This window comes from Ambystoma mexicanum, chromosome 5p, assembly GCF_040938575.1.
Source record: "Ambystoma mexicanum isolate Mex_15411 chromosome 5p, UKY_AmexF1_1, whole genome shotgun sequence".
Taxonomy (NCBI): domain Eukaryota; kingdom Metazoa; phylum Chordata; class Amphibia; order Caudata; family Ambystomatidae; genus Ambystoma; species Ambystoma mexicanum.
Genome location: NC_090930.1, coordinates 527,674,602 through 527,702,303, shown reverse-complemented (window position 1 = coordinate 527,702,303; position 27,702 = coordinate 527,674,602). Strand labels below are relative to the sequence as shown.

Sequence of the window (27,702 nt, the reverse complement as noted above, 5' to 3'; positions counted from 1 at the left end):
TTCCCCAGCATTTGGGTTGACACAGTTGCTTTCAGAGTCAGACACTTTCATTTCAAGAGATTACATTGGCTCAAATGGAGGAACCTTAAGAGATATCAGCACCAAAGGAAGATCCCATGGAGAAGTGCCTACATGTGGCAAGGGTTGTCTCAAAGTGAACCTCCTGAGCAACTTTCCCACCCGGTCCATTACTGCCTGGGCTTTGGCCTAGAGAGACTGTTTCTTACCGCCATCGACTTGGTGTCCTAAGTAAAGTAATAGAGCTATTTGACATTTGGAGGACTTTCAATCAAGCTTTCTGTAGGGCTTGAAGCACCTGTTTCAGATGGGATAAGTGGTCTTCCCGGATATGACCGAACACTGCAATGTCATCTAATCCAATGAGATATACACACATGGCATAATAATGAAGTGATAGTGCCCTTCTGCAGTGGAAAATGCGGACCTCGCCTTTGCCTGATTATGTAAGCCAACCTGGAAGTACCCTGCAGTGATGTCAATGGTACTCAGTAACTTGCCAGCACCCAATATGTCAAGCAATATGTCTGCCCTAGGTTTGGGGGTGTACATCTGGCTTGGTGACAGAATTGAGTCCAAACACAGACTTCAGTTTTCCCATTACTGGAACTTTTAGGGACCAGTACCAAAGGCAGGGCTCAATAACCTCCAACTGCAACATTTCAGAGACTTTCTCCTTAATGATGTCCTTGTCCTTATATGACATCCAGTGAATCCTACTCTGCACTGGATCACTGTCTACATTGTCGATATCATGGATGCACCAATCAATCTTTCCTGGAATCGGTGAGAACTGACCCAGCAGCTACTGGCAGTCTCGCAGTTGCTGTTCAGTAAGGTCTGGGGAGATATGGACTCCCTCTAGAGACCCATCATTGGACTCTGTGTGCAATAAGTCTAGGAGGAGTTCTGTCTCAACTCAGTCTTATCATCAGTCACCAGCGCTATCACTAAGTCATTCTAGCAGTAATGAGGCTGCAGCAGTGGTCGAAGTGTACGAACAGAAGTAGTGGAACTATGTTCTCTACTGATCTGCACCGCTCCCCACAGACCCCATCGCCGCCCCCCCATGCACAATAAAAAACCCAAAACACACGTGCCTGCTCTTTAAGGAAACGTCCTGGGCAGTGCACTGAAAGTGCAGGTTCCAACCTGCTCCTTCATTTTTCATTTAAAATGAAACCGTTCCAGAACGGTTTCTTTTTAAAATAAAAGCATAGGAACAGTAAAACTTAATTAAAAGAAGTAGAGGAGCACCACTCCCGCCCGCTCCCGCCCACTTCGACCACTGGGCTGCAGCCAGTTGACGTGGAAGACATAGTGCGTCTCCTTTGGGCCTTGATATCAATGAGGTATTTATCCTCACTTATGTCCTCCAGCACCACATAGGGCCCAGCCCACTTGTCTTCGAAGGGCGCTGGGCTTGACTGGCTCTATAATCCAGACCATTTGGCCTGGTGTGTACTTAGTCATGGTGGCCTTCTGGTCATGCCAGTGCTTCATAAGATCCTGGCTGACCTTCATTTTTGTACTACTCTGTTCTCTTTTCCTGGCCATCTTGGATCCAAGGTCCAGTACATAGTCCACTATGTTGTGGGATTGTGCTGCCATCATTCCTGCACCAGACTTGGGTGACCCTTAACAGAATGGTCAACCAGGAGCTCAAAGGGGCTGAACCCTACACAGTCCTGTGGCACCACCTGGTAGGCAAACAGAAGACATGATATCCCACTTTCTCCTCAGGGTTCACTTTCAAGCCACTTATCGTGCCCTTCAGTGTCTTGTTGAACGGTCCAACAAGCCCATTGGTTTGTGAGTGAAAGGCTGTGGAGAACTTGTACGTTACTCCACATTAACCCCACATTGCCTTCATATACAAAGATATGAAGTTGGATCCCCTTTTGAAAATAACTTCTGTAGGGAACACCGCAGGAGATAATTCCCCCATTAGAGCTTTTGCCGCCACAGGGACTTTGATGCTCCTTAAGGGCACTGCCTCTAGGTACCAGGTTGCGTGGTCTACCACAACCAAAATGTACCAGTTCCCTTAGGTGGAGTGACGAACAAAAAGATCCACAATGCCCATGCCTATTATCTCGAAAGGCCTCCCAACCACCAGCCAAGTTTCCAGTAAGTCCTACCGAATGCTTGGCCAGTGTGGCAGGACCAGATGAATTGTTTTTTTTTTATTCCAATCTTGGGGCGCTTAAAATGTGGAGCCTGTCAGCTGCCTTGGTCTCTCCTAAGTGACCTGCCAAATGAATGTCATGAGTAAAGTCCATTAAAAATCTCCTGCAGGCCCAACCATCCTACAGTTGGCCATTGCCTCAGAACTCATGGGCTCACTGTGCAAGAGGCCATTCTTACACTACACCTGAACATCCCATGGACTTCTCTTGAGCACGTTTCTCTGCCTGTTCACACAGATCATCCAGAGCTGGGCAGTATCGCTGCGCATGGCAAAGGTCTGCCTGACTGAGACCCCCAGCTGAGGTCAAGTCACTCAGTTAGGCCAGACCCCTGAATTCTGAAACCACTGTGTCCTCTTTCCAAGTTTGTAGTTCTAAATGAGTAGGCAACCCTGAGATCTCCGGATCTGGTGCCACCGCTGTAGGCACCTTAGTGGCTACTGTGCCCTCTCTGGCAGGAGCAGGTGCATCTGTGGACTCTGGATCTGGACTGGCCAGTACCGGGGGTGCCGGCCCCTCTCCATCTCCAGCTAGAGGTGCCCATGGCCAGAAGGGCAGCTTCTCCTAATAATTGCTTGGCCCTAGACCTAGTGACCACTGCAATGATTTCTTCGTCTGGCAGTTCATTGCCTAACAGGCAGTCCACCAGATTTACGTCCTTGACAGTGACGTGGAGCTGAGAGGTCTCCCCTCTCCAGCTGAACTCCGTGGCAGCCAATCGGCATTGGGTAAGGCCATCAAATCCCCTAACTTGTCAGGACCAGGAATTATCTGGTTCTCGTGCACCCACCATCGTTGGACAGCAGTGATACTTGCAGCAGTGTTGCATAGTACTGGGGCTTTGTTAAAATTTCTGAATACATGATCCAAACAGGTCCCAATATTAGCCTGAACCAGGGCCGCAGATAGATACCCAGTACCTTTCCTGCTCAGAGATACTAGGGAAAATTCAGCCAGCCCCTAGCCTCGTTGGAATTCATCATCCAGGATGGCCACAATGCCAGTGAACTAATTACAGCCGGCTTTAGTTTACCCTTGCAGGCAAGATCTCCCTTTCTATGTGTCTGGTCTCCACGACAAGGCAGCCCTTTCGGGCTGAAAATATGAGTGCCACATTATTAAAGGCACCCTCTCTTCTCCTTGAGAGGGGATGATACATGTAGTTGGAATTTCCCCTCAACATTTTGAGGAGCTTTCTTAGCAGGAAGATGCAGACCTTGGTCTTACAGTTATTTGTGTTGCTGTTATCATTAGCCTTGTCATCTGGTTTAGATGTAGGCACCTTAGCCTTTTTCTGGACTTGAGTGCTCTCATATCTGTTGGCCTCTTTGCAAGCTCCCTTGGGTCTCTGACACTCTTTTCCACTAGATGCTGATGTAACTCCATTTCACACTTTGTATGGATAGTCTTGTAATGCCAACACACACATTCTACTTGTTAAAAGCCATGCACTCAGATACTGCAGGTACTGATGTGCACATTTCTTAAAGGTTTGACACGCCTTCTTGGTGAGCTCTACAAAGCTCCTGAGCCAAGGTATTGTTCTTGGGTTTTGCTGAACTTCCTGAAGACGGCAGCCTTTATTCAGTATAAATAGGCTTCTTCTTCAGAATCAACTGAATAATGACATCAGTTCAGGCCTTTGGTAGATGGCTCATAAAGGCTGCTCTCCACAACTCCTATTTCACCTCCTGGAGGTAGAAATGAACTTTTGCCATGAGGGAGTCCCTACTCTTGGCATAGTTCATGCAGTTCACCTACTTTCAAGCTCACTGCAACGCTCATGTCCAACTCCATGTTAGCAAAAATGCCTGTCAGTGTTTCTAAAACTAACTCCATACTCTTTCATTTGAATTACTAAGCTGTAGGCACAGTTAGTCTAAACTCCCACCGCTGCCATCAGTGTGACAACATTACTTCTACTCTGCAGGAGTAGTGGCTTAACCGCATACTCAGCCCCCACACTTCTATAAACTGCATGCTCAGCCCCCATACTTCAACAAACCATCAGTGATTCCATTCATAAAGGTAAAACAGGCAAAGCTAAGAGCTATACCTCCCTCTCTCCTTTTGTGGTAATGTGGGCTGAGGGAAGGCTATACTTACAGAAGGGGGTATGAATCTGACCAAGTAACAACCGAAACAGCAGTAGTACACAGTTCCAAAATAAAATAATTGTATTGGTCCAATCAGTGAGCTGCATTGAGCCAGTTTGAAATGGGGTCTTTGTGCGGTTTGAATGCGGCAGAATAGCAGTGCAATCCTGATGACTCCACAGGATTGGTTCAAAGGTAGTTGGTTTGAGACATTGGTAACCACATGTCCGGGTCAACCTATGACGTGATATTCTGGCAGTTTGTGTCCATGTCCAGTGGATTGAAGATGTGACAAAGGTGGTCCGATGCGATGTTCAAGTGGTGGTAGTTCAAGTTTGTCCTCAGCAGCGATCTTGTTGTTCAAGCCAAACAGGTGATGTGCTCTACCTGGTACGATGTGGCGGCGAGCCAGTTCAAAGGTTTAGCAGCAGTTTAGAGTTTGATGGAGTGCCAAAAGCAGCACCGGCGGATCTGTCTGGTTCAAATACGGTGAACGTGACTTGAATGGGGTTGCATCAGTTCGATACAGCAAAAGCAGGGAACCTGGCTGTTCTGCCTGTCAGGATGCTGTGAGACACACTGCAGGGGCTCTAGGACAGGGTAAGTCCTTTCAGGTTCTGCGTTCCCTGTCTAGGGATGTTTACAAGCAGAGTGGCAGGTCCTGGCCCTCATTAAGAATGACCACTAATGTGCCCTGGGAGTGCATAGGGACAGAGCGTGCCTCTGCCCTGGAGAACTCCTTCTCCTCATTGGCTGAAGGTTTTGGAAAGATCAACTCTCCCAAAAGAGTTCCAAGTGAATGTTTTCTTAGGTCCTGGATGGTCCACAAGTGAATCAAAAAAGCGGTGGGAGACAAGGGCAAAAGGCCCTATAGGATTGGAGGAAATCAAGCCTGCTTTTAGGGGTCGAATCCATGTCCTTTTGACAAGTAGTCTTTGCCTGGTTGCATCATACTCAAAGTGTGTTGTGCTAATGGAAGTGTAGGAGACAGGAGGGAATAGAGGTACAGAGAAAAGCGAGATAGTGGAACCCTTCCCCAACTATACTAAGCTCCCTCTGGCCACACTAACCCCACCCTTTCTCTGACTCATAGCATCAAAGGCCCTTTGGTACGCAACACACTGGTGTGAGGCTAGATTTTTGTGTTTATGGTGTGCACTTTGGTTCTAGTTTCCAACAACATCTCCTGCTGAGGGCCACTATACACCAAATGTAACTGGAAGACTGAAAATGTCCCACTGAGGCTACATTCGGTCTGAATGTGAACACAGTGCAACATACTACACAGCAGACCATACACCTGAATGTGACATTTCTCTCTAGGTCTCCCTCATACTATGAAGATGTTTGTGTGTGAGAAAACATGCATAGTTGGGTGAGCATGCACAGAGGTGTGTGAGCAGACACACACTCACACAAACCCGTGCAGAAGTGCATGTGTGGAGGTGTGTGGGCCACATACATAAAGTTACTTGGGCGAATTTACATAGCAGTGCCTGGGTCTTGCGCTTCTTAGATTACGCATGCATTAGTGCATCTAGAAGGAGTGGCTGACTAGAACTGGCCACCACAGTGAATGTCATAGGCGCCAACTTCTAGATTTTTCTGGTGGTGTGGCAAGCCTTAAGATGCAAAATTGGCCTAAGTGATAGCTCGTGAAGTGACAACACAAGCACACATTTCTGGGCGCCGCACTGGATTGGACTACTTCTTTTACCACTTACGTTCTGCTTCCCTATTCTAGGATTCCATTCACATGCGCCATCCGATCTGTTTATCGCCTATTCTTCGACAATAATCACAGAAGCAACTGATTGCACTTCGTTCTATCCACAAATAAATACAGGCAACATGTCCACCCTGGAAGTGAGAAATGGAGCTCTCAGTCCCTTTCCCATTTCCATTCCATGGCATGGAGCAAGACGTGGTCACAGATACAGGAACAGTGGGAAGTAGGTGATGGAGGGACTGGAAGTATGCATTGAGAAGGGCTGAGAGAGGCGGTGAGGGTGAGTAAGGGATAGTGAGGGAAAATGGGGACCAAGAGGTGCACCAGAGTAGTCAACACCTTGCTCAGAACATAGCCCTTTTCCAGAGGACACCGCCTATGTTCTGAACAACTCCCCGTCCCATTTCCCTGCTCCCAGGCGCTAATTGAGGAGACGTTGGTGTTGCTAGGTGGTCTGCCTAACTGATTTAGAGGTGTCTCTACTGACCACTTCCCTCCTTTCCGCCTTAACTTAATTGATGGGATGAAACCGTTAGTTGATTTAGTATTTGAGAGCGGGCCCTGCCTGGCAGCAGCAGCAGCACTGCTACTGTACACGCTACCTCTGTGGCGATTGGCACAAGATGGGATGTCAGGAGAGACACAGCCTGTGGGTGTTGTTTTGCTTTTTCCCCACCCGTTTATTGCCCATGCCCATGCTAGTCCTATGAACATTCCTGCCCAAAATGCACAGCCCTTCGATCTCTTTGAGCAAGCTCTGTGCTTTGAAAGTTATGCCAATGATATTTCTAAGCAATCTTCAGAAAAGATAATGGCTTAATTGTGGCTGAAAAGTAGCTCCTATTATAATAACAAATGTCCTAACCAAATGTGTCTTCAGCCACTTGATGCATATGCAATGTGTGTGTCCTTGCTTATGTTCATTGCACTGAAGTCCAGTTAAAAACAAACATTCGCAAAGCCAGAAGTTGTTGCTCTTTTATACACAGCCAAAATATGCCCAGTTATTGACATAATTTGCCACATGTTCCCATTTTATGGCCAGTCAGTAACATTACTGCAGTTCCTGAAAAATGGCTATCCCATTGCCACACAAAAGCTTGTGCAAGTGCAAGTGAGTGAATTAATTCAGAAGAGATGGCTACATGAGTGGTGCTGGTGACAGCAATGAGTGGCAAAATACTAGCACATATTGGGGCAGCCAGTATGTACATATGTTCATACAGTGCGCATAGGATATTTACTGGCATCATGAGTAAAACCAACCTGATGAGTGTTCATATTTGGGCCGTACTGGCCTACATTGGCACAGCCAGCATGGACATGTTTTCTTACAATAATATTAATAGCATTATGGACAAAGCAAAAATGATGTATGTTCCTATGTGGGATACTGACCTACACTGATGCAGCCAGCATGGACATATTTGGCAACAGTGGCATGGTATGTTTACTATCATTATGGACAAACCCTATTATTCTTATATGGAGATACTGGCCTATATTTGTACAACCAGTATCAACATGTTTTCTTAAAGTATCATGACTGGCATTATGGGCAAAGCAAACAGGAGTATGTTCTTCCGTGGGAACACTGGTATATATTGGCATAGTCTTCATGGACATGTATGGGTACATCTAGCATGACAAATATTGTTTATACTGGGAAAATAACTGGAATGTATTGTGAGCAAAGGCATAATGAAAATGTGCTGGAAAATGCTCCTGTGCACTGTTGGTGACATGTCATCTATTGGATGTTTTCATGGATGTTTTCATGAATGGCTGATTACCCAATTTGTCACAAAATGTGCTGTAAAATGCACAATTTTAACCCATTATTTTAAAGGAATTTCTCAGAGGAAGAACCTCGCCAAACGACTATTTGGTTGGGGTTACCTTTCTATGCTTGGTCGCTTGCACACATTCATGGGAAATGTTTACGTCCGTCCACTAAATAAAATCCCCAGCATCCACAGTGGATGAGTGATCATAGGATTGACATTCCCATGCAACCTACTTCGAGAATCACAACGAGATGAGAATGTTAAATATGGGACCTTGTGTGGCATCTAGTGAGGCCAGTGAATGCTTCTTGGTCAGGATCCTACCATTCTCTGGCTGGGAGAAAATGTTGAGACTGTGCACTGTGGAATAGATGGAGGTTTTGGAGCAGCCAAGATGTAAAATGTTACAAGAGATAATGAAGTAATCAAATGTATTTGCTAATCTAAGGCACAAAGTAGGTGATATTAAAGAGTAGATGGTTGCGCAGGGTTCGTTGTTTTTCTAAACGTTCTCTCACTTTTTTGATACTTTGGCTTAAAATCCTGTTAGAAACCATCTGGAATTCATTTTGGGAACACCTTTAGTGGTAAGGGGGGCATTAAGCAATGGGTCAAAGGTTTGTGCATGTGTTAACCCCTTCTTTAACCACCTGGGCAATTTCCATGTATTTGACAAGCTGAGTGGGGAAAAGGCCTCCAGCCTTACCTCATTTATTAGATATTCGCCAGTCTCTTTCCATTATTTCTAATAAGTCTGAATCCGAAGAGCAAATCCCCAACAGAATAGAAAGCAACATCATCCAAAGGAGAACATACATCAAGTAAGAAGAGAGAGCTTCCTGCGAGACCCCAAGCGCAAACACTGATGAATGCCAGACGCACCTGCCATGCACGCCTCAAAGAGAGAGAAGACACAGCCCTGCACGGCCGCCAGGAAGATCTTGCAGAGCTACTGGAGGGAGCCGGCGATCCCACGCAGCGGCACGAAAACCTTGTGGACCACAGGGAACAAAAAGGGAGCCAATCCCTCCCTCTCCCAAGAAACTTACTGGGGGCCCCCATCGAACAGGGATACAGAACACAAACTGGAACATTGAACATCTAAGATGCCATCTAGGGTTTAAGGAGCTAGGACTTTCTCAACATGCTTCAGCACATATCTTCAGCCTTAGTTTCCCCATCCATATTGGTTATTGAGAGTTCTCATCTCTGTCATATAATGGAACAATTCAGGAAGCACGCTTGAGCTCCATGACCTATTATCATCTGCTTCTATACTCCCCAGGATAATGATCGTAATGTGTTCACCATACACAGTGGGGTTCTTTTTCATATATTGCATAGACTTGACCACAAGTGACAGCACTTCGGTGGACAGACAAACCTTGTCATGTGGTTAGTAAGGGAGGGCGAAATTGCCGAAATACACACCACAGAATTAATGGTGAATTTCTGCCTGTAGAACAAAATCAGTAATTTTGTCTGTCTCTTTTGTTTGCAAATATTTTAGCCACTCTGGATGGTCGCATGCGTGGGGGGCTCTCATGGCTTGTTTCAGCCTACTAATTGGCAGAAATAGTTGTGACCTCAAAGCAGAACAGTAACAAAACTCAATGTCACCCAAAGCTAGGAAATCTGCAGTAATTTCACCTCACCTGTGAAGTGGTAGTAAATTTGACAAAATTCCCTCAATTCCACTGTGTTGGAAAATATTTTGACCACCCCTAATGTACCTGGGATTGTGATGATTATATCTGTAAAATGGGGTAAGTAACTGGCTATATGATGACAAAAGCAGGGAAATTATCCGAGTACCAGGACATGTGATGCCATTGCCTTCCCACTCGTCTGAGTACCTAGAAATACAGTGACAAAAACCTGTGTCCAATCATATACATAAGCTTTTATATAGCACGTCATGCCAGGCACTCTAAGATTAGCTGTTTTCTTTAGCCAGTATAATCAATTAATTGACCTTAGAGTGATACTGGGCTGTGCTAGCCCAGCTGTGACTAGACTCTGCAACGGTAAATTGCACACAGATCTCTGAAGTGAACACTATTTTACTGGCATATCATGGTGATAGCTAGGAAACAGTCAGAGTACTTGGCATAAGATGCCAGTACCTGGAAAGTGATGTACCTGGCATGCAAGCGTAATAGCTGATATATAAGATCAACATCTGGCAAACGGTGGCACTATCTGGCATATGATGTGAGTAAATGATTGCAATGATATGATATGGCATTTATAAGGCGCCTGTACACAAGTGTTTCTATGCGCGATACCCATCTAATGGTCTGAGTGGCTATGCTTCTGATGGCAAAACTAACAAATGGTGCAAGTAGCTCATGACTCAATACATCAACACACATCTCAACCTTTTGAGACTCCAAGGTGTGTGAAAGGTGATATATTAGTTTTTGGTCGGCGAGAGCCCTTGGACTCTATAGAGGGGTACGTGGCTTGCAGCGAGTGTGAACTGAGCCAAGGGCAGGTGGCACCCACCAAATATGGGATGAATGGAGAAGCATGTCAAGATGAGAGAAATAACATCCACTCGTATCAGTACCTTGCAATACGATGTTGATACTTGACAAATGTTTGTCGTATCTGGGCATTTGATGACCGTATCTGGCAACACTTTTCCAATGATGGATGGATAATGTAGCACGGCCGCACCTGTCTAAACTTGAAATCTGGATCTAGGGAAAGGACTGGCTCCTTTCTTATATACTAAGTGCAACATGCTTAGCTTCGAATTAGCAATGAGCGCTGGTAAGTTCTTTTGAATGAAGAAATATTTGCAAACGTAGGTATTTGTTCTACTCTATCCCTATAAAATATCCAGAAATGTCTCTGACACTGTAATGTAATACACAAACTCCCTTGTAAATGCACAAGAACACGCATATGCTGTGCATGGGCATATGATGCCAGAGAGCATAGGGATAAAGTTATGAGTTTTGCCCTCCCCATTACTGTAACAGGACAGGGGGTGCAGTACACCACAAGGTATATACCACCTGAACTAAAAGGGACCAGGCAACAGAAGTTGCCTGATGTGCTACCACCTGCTGCAAGCTGGCAAATGGAGCTGTGTGATGTGGCTCCACCTACTCCTTTTAGTACAAGTGTAGCAATACACCACACTGCTCAGGATATACGGAGCTTAGGTAAACACGGGACATCTACACTGATTAGTGATGAGAAAAATAAACAATCATTAAAGTGCAGGCACTGCAATCCTGATAAGCCACTTTATGTGAGTAAACGCAGAAAAAACACATCTAACTAACTATAAGGCGCAATAACTGTACACCTGCCACTTCCCCCATTCACTGCCCCAATGGCCTTGCACAGTTCTGAGCATCAATTCTCCCTTGAGCACAGTTACTCAGAATGCAGGGTGAGTCTAAGACACCGGAGATGCGGGGAACGGGTTTCTCAAGTGTCTACTGAATAGAACATGAGGAAACATGGAAAATAAGACAATCGCACCTGCAGGAACCGTGGAGGATGAGAGAAAGTGAAAAGAATGATTAAAATAGTGCAAAATGTCACAGCATGCATATAGATCATCAGCTTGATCATGGGACTGTTCAGGTCCAGATTAAATTAATACATTCTTACTTGTAAACTTTAGTGTGCCAAACCGTTTCCACCTGTGGCAGCAAATTTTATTTCTTTGGGGCCTCCCTCCACCAAACCAAAGCAATTAAGAGATCAAGAATACTGGTCACATCGCCACACCCACCCGTCGCTCTCACAACCTGTTGTTTGATATGCTGTCTCGCAGCATAATAAGCATGTTTACTCCCTTTAAGTCCCCTTACCGACTTCATTCTTGCTCTAATCAGACTGATAAACAAGTAGCATTTGGAGATCAACATTATCAGTCTACGAAGAGGTTACTGTTCTAGTACATACAGGATACTTTTTATCAATAGCATCCAGGAAGGTATGCAGCCTGGAGTATTAATGCAGGATCGTATGTAAAAGGTACATGTAACCCATAATGGACAGAGAACTTACATTAGCGGCCGCACAGAATGCAAAAGAGCTCAAGCACAGATAGAGGAGACCATCTGGAAGTTAAGAGAAAGCTGCACATACTGTAGCATGAATAGTGGAGGCAGACTAGAAGCTAACAGGAAGGTGCCTTTACCCAGACACACTGAGATTAGAAGTGCGATATGGTTTTCAAATAGTGTTGCAATTAGATATATAACACGACAATGCATGCTATGCACCCTAATAGTATATGATGCTACATTCAATAACTGGTATGGAAAACCATATTGTTGTGTGCGTGTGGTCTGCAATATAAATATGCTCACTATTAAAGTGGAAGCAACCTTATAGCAAGTGAAACCATGAATAAGGCTTTTATGAAGATCATACCATGAGAATTAAATCACTCTGAAGGGCTGACAATTTTTAAAGGTTTATGGACTAGCAATATTGAGAGGTTAGGCAATACAAGATTTAATGAGATGCCCAGGATCACACATTGGGTAAGGGGTGAAGATGGGATTTGTGCCAACTCCGCAATTTCTGCATTTGAAGTTCTTACCATGAACTCAAGCAATCTCATTTTATAAAAACGGACTTGGAAAGTGCACAAATCAAATTACCAAACATGACCATGTTTAAACAAAATATTATAGAAGGGTGTTATGCAGAATGGGAATGATTCTAGCTTCATTCGCTCCATCAAGGGAATATATAAGTACCAGCATACCAATCGATGTGATTTAAGAAATTGAATCTGGGTTTGTCTTTTGTATTTTAACCCCTTAAGTGCCAGGCTATTATTGAAGTCTTTGTAAAAAGGACTAAACTTTAAATACTTCCAAAACAATGGCTTGTGACATTTTCATTTATAAACATACATAAAAACCTTTGACTTTTACCAAAAAGCAAACCGTTTTTTGTGTCATACGAGCAGACCTAGAAATATGCTTGCCCAAGGATTGCAATATCTGGTCCCCTCTCTTCTGTCTACCACCATTTCCACTCACATAGCCTACATAAGAAGAAAAATCAAGTAATGGGCTAAACAATGCCACCACCTCACAGAAGACAGCAAAGTAATGTAAGAGATATTAGATGATTTTACCAGGATCTATCGTCTGCCGGCAAATCCAGGATACAAGCACTTTCTTTCTATAGTCTTGAATTTGGATACTTATTCACCTCTTGGACTAACAGTTTAGGCCATTATTGGAGGCGATTGCCTAGGTTTTACAACACCCCAACTGAACAAACCAATTTCTAGACCTTCACCATACAGCTGATATGTTAGTTTTTATAGCAACCCCTTTCTGGTGCAGGTACATTGCTGATAATAGCAGATATTGTTCTGCAAAACCAAGTACATATACAGGCAGGTTTATATACTTCGGACATAGGAAAGTCTCAGTCGGCCTTGCTGGAAGTGGTATTCTAATTTTGCATATGAATACATATCTCTGCAGTGGGTGCTTCACACACTGAGCTAACTTCTAAACCATTGTGGCACTCAATTTATCAATATGCATTTCACTGTTGCCTATTGGACATGATCAACAATTCCCACAGGAAGGAAATAATGCTACAGAGTTGTGCCGTAAGGAACACACAAACTATGTATACCAACCACAGTGAACACAGAAAGCAATACATGATGAATTGATCAAGGCAGAATGTACTTGTCAAAACAGAAAGTCAAGGGGTTTAGAGCCTCAGCAGCACCCCATAAAATATCCTGAGGTGTGCTATTTAGGACTGGTGAACAGTGGAATCTTACTTCTTTAGATCAGGCAGCCTTGCCCTCCCATAAAGACGTCTCTGCCCACAGGACAACAGGGAGGGAACATGGGAGTGAAAGGCAAATATAACAATGTCAGAGAGAGGCGGTCCTACTAAGCTGCGTGAGCATTCAGAGAGAGTGGAGAATTAAGTGGGGGGGTAAGTGATAGGAAGTAAGTTGCATGTTGTTAAGTGACTGGCAGAGATCATTTGATGAGTGTTCAACTGCCAATAAACAAGTGCAGACCTGTGATAGCAAAGGCCAGTGGGTGCCTATGGCAAGGTCTGGGGGTGGGCGGAGGCTGAGAGCAATTGAAGCTGTGAGGCCACGACCCAGGTTGACAAATAAGGGCCCTGGTCACCAATCTCAGCGACGGTGGGATTTAGCAAAGGAGGTGGAGGGGGAGAAGGAGGTGAATAGGAAAGTCTTAACAGCACAATTTGAGGTGATCCGGCTCAAGACTAAGAGGAAGGGGAGGCTGTTCCATAAGTGGGAGCCATCTGAGGAAAGAGATCGTCCACCAGCTCGCTGTTAGCAAATCTTGGAGAGTTGATGCCAGAGGAACGTAAAGATCTGGAGGGAGAGTATTTGGTGAGAGCCAGTTGTAGATATTGTGGTCCCCAGCTGCAGCAAGCCTTATGGATGATGCCGATGGTTTTGAATTTAAACCTTGCAGCAACCTGGAGCAAGTGAAGGGTTTTTAAGGCTGGAGAGATGCGGCCCCTTGCCTTGAGACCAAGGATAAGTCTTGCAGCCCTAGTCTGGATTAGCTGCAGGGGTCGTAGAGAGGAGGAGGGTAGGTAGATTAAGGAAGAGATTTGACATTCGCACAGTAACTGCACCACAGGTGTATTCAAAACCTTATCCAGTTTTATTAAAAACCAGAGAGCCGACGCGAACGAACGGAATAGGACACTTTTCGGGTTGGATTTAACCCAAGAAGCCTATTAATTAAAGACTAAAGACCAAAGATTGGAACAAACGTGGACAGAGGAAATCATGTAATGTGTGATAGTGTAACACTTATTGCCCTGATTTGAAGAAGGCGCATGACGTGCCGAAACATATGTTATCACAAAGGACCCTCCTACGGAAGTTGACTGATATAAATAATAAAACCAGATAAGGTTTTGAATACACCTGTGGCACAGTTAATATGTGAAAGTCAATTCTCTCATGACTATAACAGAGGTGGGGAACTAATCCTCAGTTTCCTTTCACACCTACGCAACACGAAAAACCTACACGTGAATAGGGGCACAGGGCATCAGAAGTTGATATCCATTAACCCCACATATAAAACACTTAGATTAAGGAAGAAGCTATTGCAGTAGACAAGCCTAGAGAGTCGAAGATGACTCCCAATGTTTTTGGCTTCAGATGAGGGAGAAGGGGGTGGACCCATAGAGGGTGGCCAGAGTGAGGGGAAGAAACTGGGGGCAGGAGTCCCAACGGGGAGGATTTTAGTCTTGCTGGCATTAAGAGATCATTGGAGGCCCACCAGGATTTGATGGCAGATAGGCAGTCAGGAATGATGGAGGAGGTAAGGAGAGGATCAGAGGGAAGTTTGAAGAAGAGTTGTGTGTTATCTGCATAACACTGGAAGTGAGGGGAGTAGGTGGAAATTGGGTGTGCAAGCGGGGCAAGATTGGTGTTAAAGAGCCAGGGAGAAAGGTTGCAGACACGGGGAAGCCACAGGAGGAGATAGAGGTGGAAGAGGAGAAAGAGCCCAGGATAACCTGGGAGGGACGGTCATTGAGGTAGGAGGTCAGCCAGTCCAGTTCCCAATCCGAGATACCTATGTTATTGTGGAGCCGTTCTATGAGGATGGAGTGGTTAACCATGTCAAATGCAGAGGAGAGATGAAGTAGAATGAGAACAGCAGGAGAGTTAGAATCAAGAGATGCGAGCAGTTCTTCACAGGTGTTCAGACAAGCAGTTTCCATGCCTTTGGATGCTCAGAATCCAGATTGATGGCCGTGGAGGCCACCAACAAGCTCTGTATGCTGGGTCAGTTGTGGGAAGACACATTGTTTCTCCTTGAGTTTACCAAGGAAGGGGATGATAGAGATAGGGCGATAGTTAGCCAGACAGGACGGGTCTGCAGACTTTTTTTTCAGGAAGGGGCGCATAAGAGAGTGCTTGAAGGAAGAGGGGAAAGACCCGGTAGCAAAAGAGTGATTGCAGAAATCAGCAAGTGCAGGAGCAAGAGAGCCAATGTTGTCCTTAATAGTTCTGGAGGAACAGGGGAGAGCGGTTTGGAGGAGACTCTAGTGACCTCACCAGATGTGATAGGAGAGAAGGAGAGAAAGGCAGAGGGGGGGACAGTGGGGGTAGGGGATGCAAAAGGAGAAGCGAGGGTGCTCAGTATCTCCAGAGTTTTTGCAGTGAAGTGTGTGGCCAATGCATCGCAGAGGGCCTTGGAGGGAAGAAGCGAGGCAGAGACTGCTGAAAGGTTGGCTAGTTCCTTGCAGATTTTAAAGAGTTCAGCCATGTTGTTGGATGCACCAGCGATGCGAGCCTGGATGTTGGCGCTTTTCTTGGAACTACCTGCCAATACTTTTAAATATAAGCTTTCTCAGTGTTCTCTGTTTATACACCCTTGATGCATGGCTGTCTCCACTTCTCTTATTTAAAGTTCTGGTTCTGTCTTGACTGGCCTGTCACAAGTCCTGTTGCTAAAACCAAATTCTCTATGAAATCTTCCGAAGCATATGTTTTTGAGTGTTGCAAGATCTGCTGCTTCTGTGCAACATTAAACTTGAAATATACTAATAGCTATTTCTCCTCCGGTATGGCATAGAGAGTTAGACCGTGTCTGTAGGTACTCCTCTGCACAACCATCCCATAGAGCAGCTTATTTGGCCTCGTTCTTTCTCAGTAAAGAGATTCTCACACATTTGTAACTTTAAAAAAAATATTCTACAATGGAAGTCAGATCTCTGTACACATATGTGCTGCAAGAACATACAGTAACATAATTGTGTTAAATTGGTATCTTGGAATATTGTAACGAGTATGTTCGTCCATTTTTGTGAAGGTAATTTATAGTTGTTACATGGTAAGAGAGGTTGTTGTCTGGGAGGTAACTCGCTGACCTTGCCATTTGTTTCTAATAATTGTATTATTTTTTCTTCTTTAGGAAACAACTAGACTCCACATCTGAATATCAGGTATGTATTTAGATGCTACATTACCCATCACCTGAGATTTCTATGCATTTGTGTTAGAGAGCTCTGAGCGTCATTCACTGAGGTCTTGCACACATGAGCTTGGGCAACCATAGGGATGAACCTTCTACCCTAGGCCTGCGTCCAGCTGACCTTCATTCCTCTATGCAGTAGGAAGGAGTGCGTCCATTGATTGCGAGGCCCACTCCTCTACCACTCAGACCTCTCCCTCATCTCAGGAGCCTCTCCGAGGCTTTCTTTTCCTCAGAAAATGCCTTTGTATTCTCAGCCTGTTCTCAGAGATTTTGCTGATATTGATATTGATATTTTATTTCTATCGCGCTCGTACACAAGTGTTTCAGAGCACAATGAGCGAGTGTGTGACCGGCAAGCAACGGGAACCAGCGCAATGAGCGAGTGTGTGATCGGCAAGCAACGGGAACCATTGCCAGCTTTCAGTGGAGTCTAGATGCCAGCTGATGGCAAGGAAGCATCAGACAATTCAACATAGCGTTGCACCCCACCATGATTCAAGTAGAGAATTGCTTATGCACCTTCCTTTACCTTTTTATTTATACTGCATTAATGGTTGAGAATTGCCTTCCCAAATACTATTAGCATTAGAAAAACTGTCTTAGAACAATGTCCCAGCACTCATAAGATGCGCCCCAACATTACGGCAATTCTGATAAGACCTGTAGAGCCATCTCCGGAAGAAACAGTCAACACTGCCCCCATCCCATAAGAAACCAGCATTTCCATAGATTAGCCAACCTTCTGTCTGCCATTTTCTGGCTCTACCTTCACCTGATACCGCCACTATACACCACTATGGCCCCCTGGCCCAGGATTGCAAACCTCACAGAGCAATCCATAGCATCTCCAGTTTTCCAAAATGTATTTACTGCTAACGCGCAGGCAGCCCGCGGGCATCGGGTGCACAATTACACTTTTAGTTTGGTGTGCGCTAACAAAAGCAAAGTACACATTTGAAAACATTTACATTTATTGCGCATAATCAGTGATATAATGTAACATTTAATTGTTACTTATCCGAAAGGTCTTGCTCTCGCCCTCACCTAAAGGAAAGCTCACTTGTGAACCATGACATCATCCTATCGCTATTTCAGCCAGCAGACATCAGCAGATTGTGGCCCTTCTCGTCCCACTCACGTGACCAATATTGACTAAGTAGTCCACTCCGTCTGAACTTACTGCTGAGGCAGGCCCTGGGGATGAAGTGGCCACTTGAACATGCTAGTCACGTGATCCAGTAACCCTAACACATCTTGTGCTGCACGCGCTCTAGCAACTGCAGACCTTCCCACAGCCATCCCCTCAAACACTGCCCTCTTAAAATAACGAGCTTCTTAAAGTCACTGCCACCATCATCAGAGATCCTAGTCTTGCCATAACCTGACAAGCGATTATCTTGTGGCCTTTGACCTCTGCTTCCCCCTCCTAGATCCAGTGGACACAAGCAGCATCATGTGACCTTGATCTTTCTGGTCAGCAGACCCCAGAGTTACACTGAATGCCACCCCAGGAGAAACACCGAAACATGCATTGGAGAGTATGCAACTGCCTCGGGATCCCAGTCAAGTGTCATTGGTTTCCTTTTATTCTGCTCGGCAGAGGGTCTCCACTCGGGTGTCCACTGCTAATCCCGGTCTCAGCAAGGGAATCCCCCATTTGAACCTGCTTGGACCAGGGGAGCCGAGACTGGGACCCCTGCAGCACACACTTCTATTAAACACAGCACCATGTGCATCACATCAGGCACATCTGTCACTATCCTCACACTAATGTGCTCGTGAAATCACCCATGACACAGTCAACAGCCATGCACCTCCAACACACTTTCATCCACATTGCACTCAAACCCAGGCATACACCAACTTCCAAACACTCAAGTAGCCTCATGCTCATCAGCGCACATGCTAACGTGCCCAATGTTGCAGACATTTCTGACCGCATCAAACACTGAACCTTGATGTACTCTTTACTATGAAGGTCTGTTCACTCAAACTCATTATATCTAAGCCTACAGCATACACAGCCGTGATCTTAAAGGCAAAACTGGATTAGACGTCTTAAATGTGCAACTTCCAGAGGACCTGTACGCTCAAGTGCTTCAACATGGTCACCTGCCAATTAAAAAAAAACAGCCACCTTCAACCTCATATACCAACTACCCAGACAAACAAAACCTTTCTTTAGGCAAAAGTGACATTGTCACAACAGCAAGCATCAACCATTAAAGCCGCATCTTGCTCATTAACCACAAGCTGCCAGGTATACAGTCCATAACAAAAACTAGATTCACTCGTTGAACATCTAGACACCCCAAACACAAAACATCTTGACATCATACCCTACCACAACCTCAACTCGATACTTACATCCACTCTGTAGTTCCCATGCCCATGGACTTGACCAAACTTGCCACCATGCCTATATTGCACACTCCCTTCAATCACCTCGGCCAACCAAGATACATCACCATTCCCACAAGAACTTCCATTTGGATGCACTAAAAGATGGGATTATCTCACTGGCACCTACCGCAACCAGGAACATACCAAAATAGAGAATGCAAAATGTCGAGGCCCAAAATACTGACATTCGAGACAACAATTTTACCATAAATATACGTGGAGGGGAGGTTAAGTAAATCCAAAATGTATTGGGGGTGCTGCAGGAGTCTCCCACTGCATATATATGTGGTAAAAAGGGGTAACAAAAGAAATTCAGTGTTTTTGGCTTTGACATTTTCTGCTCGCAGTATTCACAAAGATCCCTGCAACCCCTCACCAATGTCAACAATGTGCTTGAAGCACTTTCCCTGACCCTGATGGGCACCACCAATGAGCACAACGCTCTCAAATCATGCGTTAATAGACATATGTAACCTGCACCATGGTTCTCGCACAAACTCATCAAAAACAAATTCACCATCCTGAGGCAAGAAAAGATGTGGCTTAAATCATAACAAAAGGAAGGCCTCCTCACCATGAAAACCTTCCACTTAGCAGACAGAAACTACACCACCTCTGCCAAAACCACTTACTATTCATCTGCCATTGCTAAGATATCCAAAAATGGTAGAGCACATTTCAAGGCTGTCAGACAGTGGATCAGACACTGCATCACCCCTGCACAAGAACCAGTTATTCAACAAGCCATCAACAAGTACATCACCATCAATTATTTCTTCACAGACAAAGGAGACATGGTTCAGGTATCATAGAGACAGCTCAAACCTCACATTAGGCATCCACCCTCACAAAGTCCTCTAAAATGGACTAATCATCACCCTTGAAGACCCCACAAACATTGTTGCATATGAAGTTGCCTCTTTCGTAAAAGCCATCACTCTGAAGCACTCACACCACCCGGTGAAGTGAACAACACCTCCTTTTCAGAAGGCATCTTCCCCCACACGCAGAAGACCAGATCCTTCCATAACTAAAAAAAGCCTAAACTTGGTCGATAGGATTTAACCAACTGACATACCATACAAAACCTAACCTTCATTGCAAAAATGATTGTAAAACATCAGTATACAACCAAATGACTAGATCTCAGAGCACAACCTTCTTCCAGAATACCAGTCAAGCTTCCAACTACAACACAGTGCCGAGGCTGACGGAATACAGGCCATCATTGATGCTCAACGCATCCTTGTCAAAATGGACCCCTGCCTTCTGGGCCTGCTCTGCCACTCTTCCTCATTCGACACAGTCGATCACAAAGCATTCCTCAATACCATAGCCTTCGGTTTAGGATTCAACAAATGTGTTTGGTGTCTGAGAGGTAGGGAGTGAACCAGAACAGCGTATCCAGACAGATCTCAGCAGATCACTCTGGCAACCTGTAACCTATGTGGAGTACCTCAAGAATGAATCCTACACCATCTAGATATCACACAGCTATTTCTGAAGGACAGCTGTGTCCATGACATCTATCGGCGGAAAATTTGCCTCTTTCTCGTACAGGCCTGAATCTCTAGTGCCTGTCTAAAACTGAATCCCATAAACACCAAATTCCTGCAAGTTCGCCAAAAGTAAAAACCTCACTGATAGGAATGAAGCTTGACAGGTTCACTCCCAGTGCCAAATCACTTTGTTTCATCATTGACGGTGTTCTCTTTTTCAAAATGAAATGCTTCTTCCCAATCTGTTTCTTCAGAGTTATCGTCCTCTCCCTCACTTAGATGGGAAATGACACCTCGCTGCTTGCTGATTTCGTCTAGGGTCCAGCAGAAAGCGCTCCAGAATGCTGTGGTCGGTCTGATAAAATACTTCAAGAAATGTGATCATTTTATGCAGATCCGCAAGCAGCTGCATTGGCCATCCCTCCAGGGCTACACATCACCTACAAGGCAATGTCCTGGCTGAAAACCAATGCAACACAAGAACCCCCAACATCATCATCAAGAAGTGAAAAAAGTAAAAAAGTAAAGAAAGCCATTTTAGGTTACACACCATTACTTTGGAGCAGCATAACAATGCACATCAGGTTGGCAATGTCCCTCGTGCATTTCAGGAATAATTTGAAAAACCTATTCTTCAAAAATCATTTAATGAGCTTTTGATCAGAGGACCCGTTCACCTCCCTCTTGCTCCACACTCCACCCCTCCCCCCTTTACTCAACTCTATTCTAGCCTCCCCACTTCTTGGACAGTGCTGCAGGTCCATATTTACCATGCACCACTGATTTGACAGGGTATGTGTGGAGAGCAGACTAATAGAAGTGAAAAACATATCAGACTTGTGTTTCAGGTCAATTACATGCCTGTCTGCCATACATGAAGAGTGTGATCAGCATGATGGCGAAGCATGGTGCCATTTGACTCATTTCACCAATGTATTTTAATATTCTTGTTTTTAATATCAATGTGTATCAGGAGTTTTATTTAACTAGTCGGCTGCTGTTTTACAGACGGAAGACATTGAATCTGTAATACCCAAAGGAGTATCAGAGTTGACGAAGCAGCAAATTCGCTATCTACTTCAGGTGGGGACTCGCCTGTTTGAGATTTGAAGCATTGCTATGTTGCTTAATTCAGCATACACCTGAAACGTTGCAGCTTCACAAATAGATGCATTGTATTACTGGATGGGTCCATCACAGCTGGATGTCCCATACTCATCTCTTTTTCTCTTATGGTGTGTGTAGAGGTGGTGTTCTGATTTTTATAATTATGGAGTTCATCCCTTTCTGCATCTTCTGGGTTGTAATTTATAAGGACAATGGCGCTCAATCCGAGCCCATGAGGTAGGACTATGGGACTCCATAGAATGGGGAGTTACACTGTCAGCCGGCACTCAGAATCCGGTGGACATTCCACCGCACCGAGGGCTGGTACCGGTAATACAGTTTACCAGTATCCTGGCAGAATTAACGCCAGGATACCGGAAAACTTGTAACGAGGGGAAATAGCCATATATTTGTCATGATAATCACAGCTCATAATTGTTTGGTTGTGCAGACTTATTTCTGCCTTTAGGCAGATAAACAACACTTTGTTTTGCAAAGATTTTCCAAAATGCCCACCTTTTTTAAAAGGGTCATGGTCTCCTGCATTCACACCATATTAAACATATCCCATAGTTATGTGGTCCTGGTACATTTCTGTTGTTTTCTCTATATGCTAATGCATCAACAGTGAATGTCTTCAAATCACTGTATAATCGCCATGCGACACTGGCATCATGACGTTTGGGGGCACTATAGTCAGCTTGAGCATGCATTTTTCAACTATCAGTCAGTGGCATGGCATTTTTGAGACTGGCATTGCGCATTCTTGTTATTGTAGATATGTCTTCATTGTCCTCAGAAAATGGTGATGTCCACTTAGATTGCACAGCCCATTTGTCGGAAGTTTAGGAAATCAGATAGAATAACTTGCGATTGTGTATTCAGACGTATGGAGTATAGGAATAGAGAAGGGGGAGGAGGGGGACTGCACAAACACCAGAGACAGAAAATAACTGGGTATAACTGGAAGAAGAAAGGTTGATAAGAGGGAGCATTTTCAAATATGTCATTTGTTGCCCTATAAATCGTATCACTTTTTATTTTGCGATTTCAACCAAAACATGTAGCTAATAAAATGCACCATTTAGGCCCATAATGTAAATAGTTTTCTTGGGTGCAGTGGGTTTATTTGGACATGCTTACTTGTGCCAATTGAGGTAAATATGTATCCTCTACCAAATGAATGCGCACATTGGCACCGACTGGGACCACAAACCTCTCTCTTTCTGCTTAAAATCCTCCTTTGTATGTTGTGTATTGCCCAGGCATCAGTATTCGATGTTAATGTTGATCTTAATTGCCTTGTTCACTCCGGCTGAAGAGTTATAGTATGGCTTGTCTTGCTCTCCCTTGCATTGATTCGTCCCTTGATGGTATGGTCTGCATTGTGGTGGTATTTTCCTTCTTAAGCACTAAACAGCGCTGGCCTTGGAACCAAAATGAGGCATGGAAACATTGCCACACCAGGCCGATATTTTATCAAGCATGTCCATCTTATTTTCGATTTGTTAATTTATACTGATAAATATGTCAGGTCTGCACTAGGAGACCCTGAATAACTGGAGCCTCCAACAGTCAAAATAAACCTGAATCATGTGGGCTGCATTACTAATTTGGCTGTAAATCCACCAAGTTATGGCCAAATTCGTTTGCTGTGTCCACCAGTCTGGGCCCGATTCTCAACCTGGTCTTAAGTACCGAAAAGGTCGTTCAAAGGTTTAACAACCTTTTCGGTACTTAAGACCTATTCTGAAGGTGGCGCATTCTTACGAAGTCGGTAGGAATGCATCACTTTTGGAATACATGTGGCGGTTGCTAGGATGTGTTGGATACCAACCTAGCAACTGCCGCATTCGTTACCTGGCTTTTTAGAAGGATATTCTCGTGTCACTCTGCCAGTTTTATATGTGTGCTAAAATCGCACACATATACGGTACCATTTTGGTGCCATTATACTGGAGGAGTGCCACAAGAAGCCTTGTTTGGTGTATGTGAAAGTGTTCATATACACCTGTGTGGTGTAATGAACACTTTCATACACACCAAAGCCAGCAGCTGAAGCTGCTTACCTTGCTGTAAATGAAGGAACACTTTCATTTAAACCAAGGTGCTCATATACACTGCACGGGTGTATATGAACACTTTCATACACACCAAAGCAAGCAGCTGACGCTGCTTACCTTGCTGTAAATGAAGGAACACTTTCATTTAAACCAAGGTGCTCATATACACTGCACGGGTGTATATCAACACTTTCATACACACCAAAGCAAGCAGCTGAAGCTGCTTACCTTGCTGTAAATGAAGGAACACTTTCATTTAAACCAAGGTGCTCATATACACTGCACGGGTGTATATCAACACTTTCATACACACCAAAGCAAGCAGCTGAAGCTGCTTACCTTGCTGTAAATGAAGGAACACTTTAATTTAAACCAAGGTGCTCATATACACTGCACGGGTGTATATCAACACTTTCATACACACCAAAGCAAGCAGCTGAAGCTGCTTACCTTGCTGTAAATGAAGGAACACTTTCATTTAAACCAAGGTGCTCATATACACTGCACGGGTGTATATCAACACTTTCATACACACCAAAGCAAGCAGCTGAAGCTGCTTACCTTGCTGTAAATGAAGGAACACTTTCATTTAAACCAAGGTGCTCATATACACTGCACGGGTGTATATGAACACTTTCATACACACCAAAACAAGCAGCTGAAGCTGCTTACCTTGCTGTAAATGAAGGAACACTTTCATTTAAACCAAGGTGCTCATATACACTGCACGGGTGTATATGAACACTTTCATACACACCAAAGCAAGCAGCTGAAGCTGCTTACCTTGCTGTAAATGAAGGAACACTTTCATTTAAACCAAGGTGCTCATATACACTGCACGGGTGTATATGAACACTTTCATACACACCAAAGCAAGCAGCTGAAGCTGCTTACCTTGCTGTAAATGAAGGAACACTTTCATTTAAACCAAGGTGCTCATATACACTGCACGGGTGTATATGAACACTTTCATACAGACCAAAGCAAGCAGCTGACGCTGCTTACCTTGCTGTAAATGAAGGAACACTTTCATTTAAACCAAGGTGCTCATATACACTGCACGGGTGTATATGAACACTTTCATACAGACCAAAGCAAGCAGCTGAAGCTGCTTACCTTGCTGTAAATGAAGGAACACTTTCATTTAAAGCAAGGTGCTCATATACACTGCACGGGTGTATATGAACACTTTCATACACACCAAAGCAAGCAGCTGAAGCTGCTTACCTTGCTGTAAATGAAGGAACACTTTCATTTAAACCAAGGTGCTCATATACACTGCACGGGTGTATATCAACACTTTCATACACACCAAAGCAAGCAGCTGAAGCTGCTTACCTTGCTGTAAATGAAGGAACACTTTCATTTAAACCAAGGTGCTCATATACACTGCACGGGTGTATATGAACACTTTCATACACACCAAAGCAAGCAGCTGACGCTGCTTACCTTGCTGTAAATGAAGGAACACTTTCATTTAAACCAAGGTGCTCATATACACTGCACGGGTGTATATGAACACTTTCATACACACCAAAGCAAGCAGCTGAAGCTGCTTACCTTTCTGTAAATGAAGGAACACTTTCATTTAAACCAAGGTGCTCATATACACTGCACGGGTGTATATGAACACTTTCATACACACCAAAGCAAGCAGCTGACGCTGCTTACCTTGCTGTAAATGAAGGAACACTTTCATTTAAACCAAGGTGCTCATATACACTGCACGGGTGTATATGAACACTTTCATACACACCAAAGCAAGCAGCTGACGCTGCTTACCTTGCTGTAAATGAAGGAACACTTTCATTTAAAGCAAGGTGCTCATATACACTGCACGGGTGTATATCAACACTTTCATTTACACCAAAGCGAGCAGCTTCAACGTTGTAGTGTGCAGCGTTGAAGCTGCTTACTTTGGTGTAAATGAATGAACACTTTAATTTACACCAAAGTGTTCCTATACACCACAAGGTTGTATATTAACACTTTCATTTACACCAAAGCAAGTAGCTTCAACGTTGTGGTCAGCAATGTTAAAGCTGCCTACTTTGGTGTAAATTAATTAACACTTTCAATTACATGGGTGATATGAACACTTTCCCATACACCAAAATAAGCAGCACCTGTGTTCTCTGCAGCATTTTTGTAAACTAACGAATATTTCGGTATTTTACAAAAATGGTGCAGATTTCAGGATTGCGCCCGTTATAACTAAAATAGGCGCAAGCCTGATGGTGCACTGTCGTGCTCTACGTGGACGCCGAGGCCCACTTGAGAATACTGGTGGAGCCTGTGTGTCCTCATTTGGCGCAGTGAATCATGCTCTTTAGCATGTTCACTGTGCGAAGTTATGAATCAGGCCCTCTTTGTCGTTGCATTACCACAGGATTGTGAGTGCTGGCACTGTGATGTAAATCCCATGTTTGCACTCCATAAGACTCCAGGGCGAAGTTTGGCGGATTTACCACACACAGTAATTCTGCTGTAAAGCTGCTGGTTTTTGCCAGTAAAGCGGATTATTTATATCCAGATTTTTGCTGGAGGTACATTCTCCACCTTACTTCCAAAACTCATGTATGGTGGTGCAGTAAAGGTGTCAGTAACAGAATTACCACCACTTTACCGCCACTTTTTGCCATCACCAGCATTCTCGCAGTGAGGCCCATTGTTTTTTCCTTGTACCAAACACTAGTAAGGAGCAAACAAAATCTTTAACTGAAATCAAACACAGCCTCTACTTCTTGATGTACATCACCCTCCTCCCCCTCCTGCACAGCAGAACCCAAAACTCTTGCCCTTGCAACCTCCTTTGAAACCAACATTGGCAAAGCCAACGGGTTTGACATTTGTGTAGGTATGGGGTAAGCCTTTGCCAGTCACTGGCATAATGGTAGCATACGATGGCAGTGCCTGGCAAATGCCTACCTAATGTTATGCAAGATCCAAAACGTGTGGCTTTGCCAATACATGTTTTTAACAGGAATTAAGTGCAAGGAACAGCTGAACATTATAGCACCCAACCAATAGCATGGTAAATCCCAGAATCAGTATCCCGTTGTTTCCACAAAGTAAATTACTTCCATGTAATTTACTTTGTGGAAATTACTTCGAAAATACTTTGAATTATATATGTATTTATGGGGTAAGGGATAAAAGGGGGTTGCGAGGGCTATGGGTTGAGGGTGGTAGTTAAGGTGTAGACAGTTGAATTCTCTGAATCAACAGCTTTGATAGTCACTTGCTAATTATCTCCTCTACAAAATTAGGTGATTTGTTTTCATGGCAAAATAAATATACCTACATATTTAGAATACTGCAGAAGTGGAAAAAGAAACAGGGAAATATACATATTTTCATGATCAAATTTGGAGTAAACCTTGTATACGATGCTTACAAGCATACAGCAAGAACACACATTTAGCTAATACGGAAGTGTGGACAGTGGGCGTTTCATAAGCAGTTAACACTGATGTTCTTAGTTTGCTGCTTCAATCATTAACAGAACTCAGAGAATATTTGTTAATAAACTAAAACACAAAATTCGGAGTTGAAGCGGAAGGGAGAAACCTTATAGGCTGCTAGAAAATTCCACAGAATCAGTTGAAAGATATTTTCTGCCTGTGATTAGGACATTGCACCAAGAGCTACCTTTCATTCAGCAGAAAAGAAACAATACAAATATTGCAACTATTGGTGCAATGTGCCATAAAACAATAATATATCTGACACTGGACTTGTCTCTTTGCAGTCTTCACTCCCAACCAAATACCTTTTTTACGAAAACTTGGACCGGATAGTGAAGCTAAGGT

At 44.1% G+C, this 27,702-nt stretch overlaps 1 protein-coding gene across 3 annotated transcripts in view; it reads left to right on the top strand.

Annotated features, from left to right (window-relative positions):
- POF1B (POF1B actin binding protein) overlaps nucleotides 1-27,702 on the top strand; it is a 464,150-nt gene that overhangs the window by 326,376 nt on the left and 110,072 nt on the right. For all 3 annotated transcript variants that reach the window (XM_069612934.1, XM_069612932.1, XM_069612933.1), the window contains exons 8-9: nucleotides 16,756-16,786; nucleotides 21,729-21,803. In XM_069612934.1, the coding sequence (XP_069469035.1) occupies nucleotides 16,756-16,786; nucleotides 21,729-21,803 (106 nt within the window). The remainder of the gene's footprint in view (nucleotides 1-16,755; nucleotides 16,787-21,728; nucleotides 21,804-27,702) is intronic.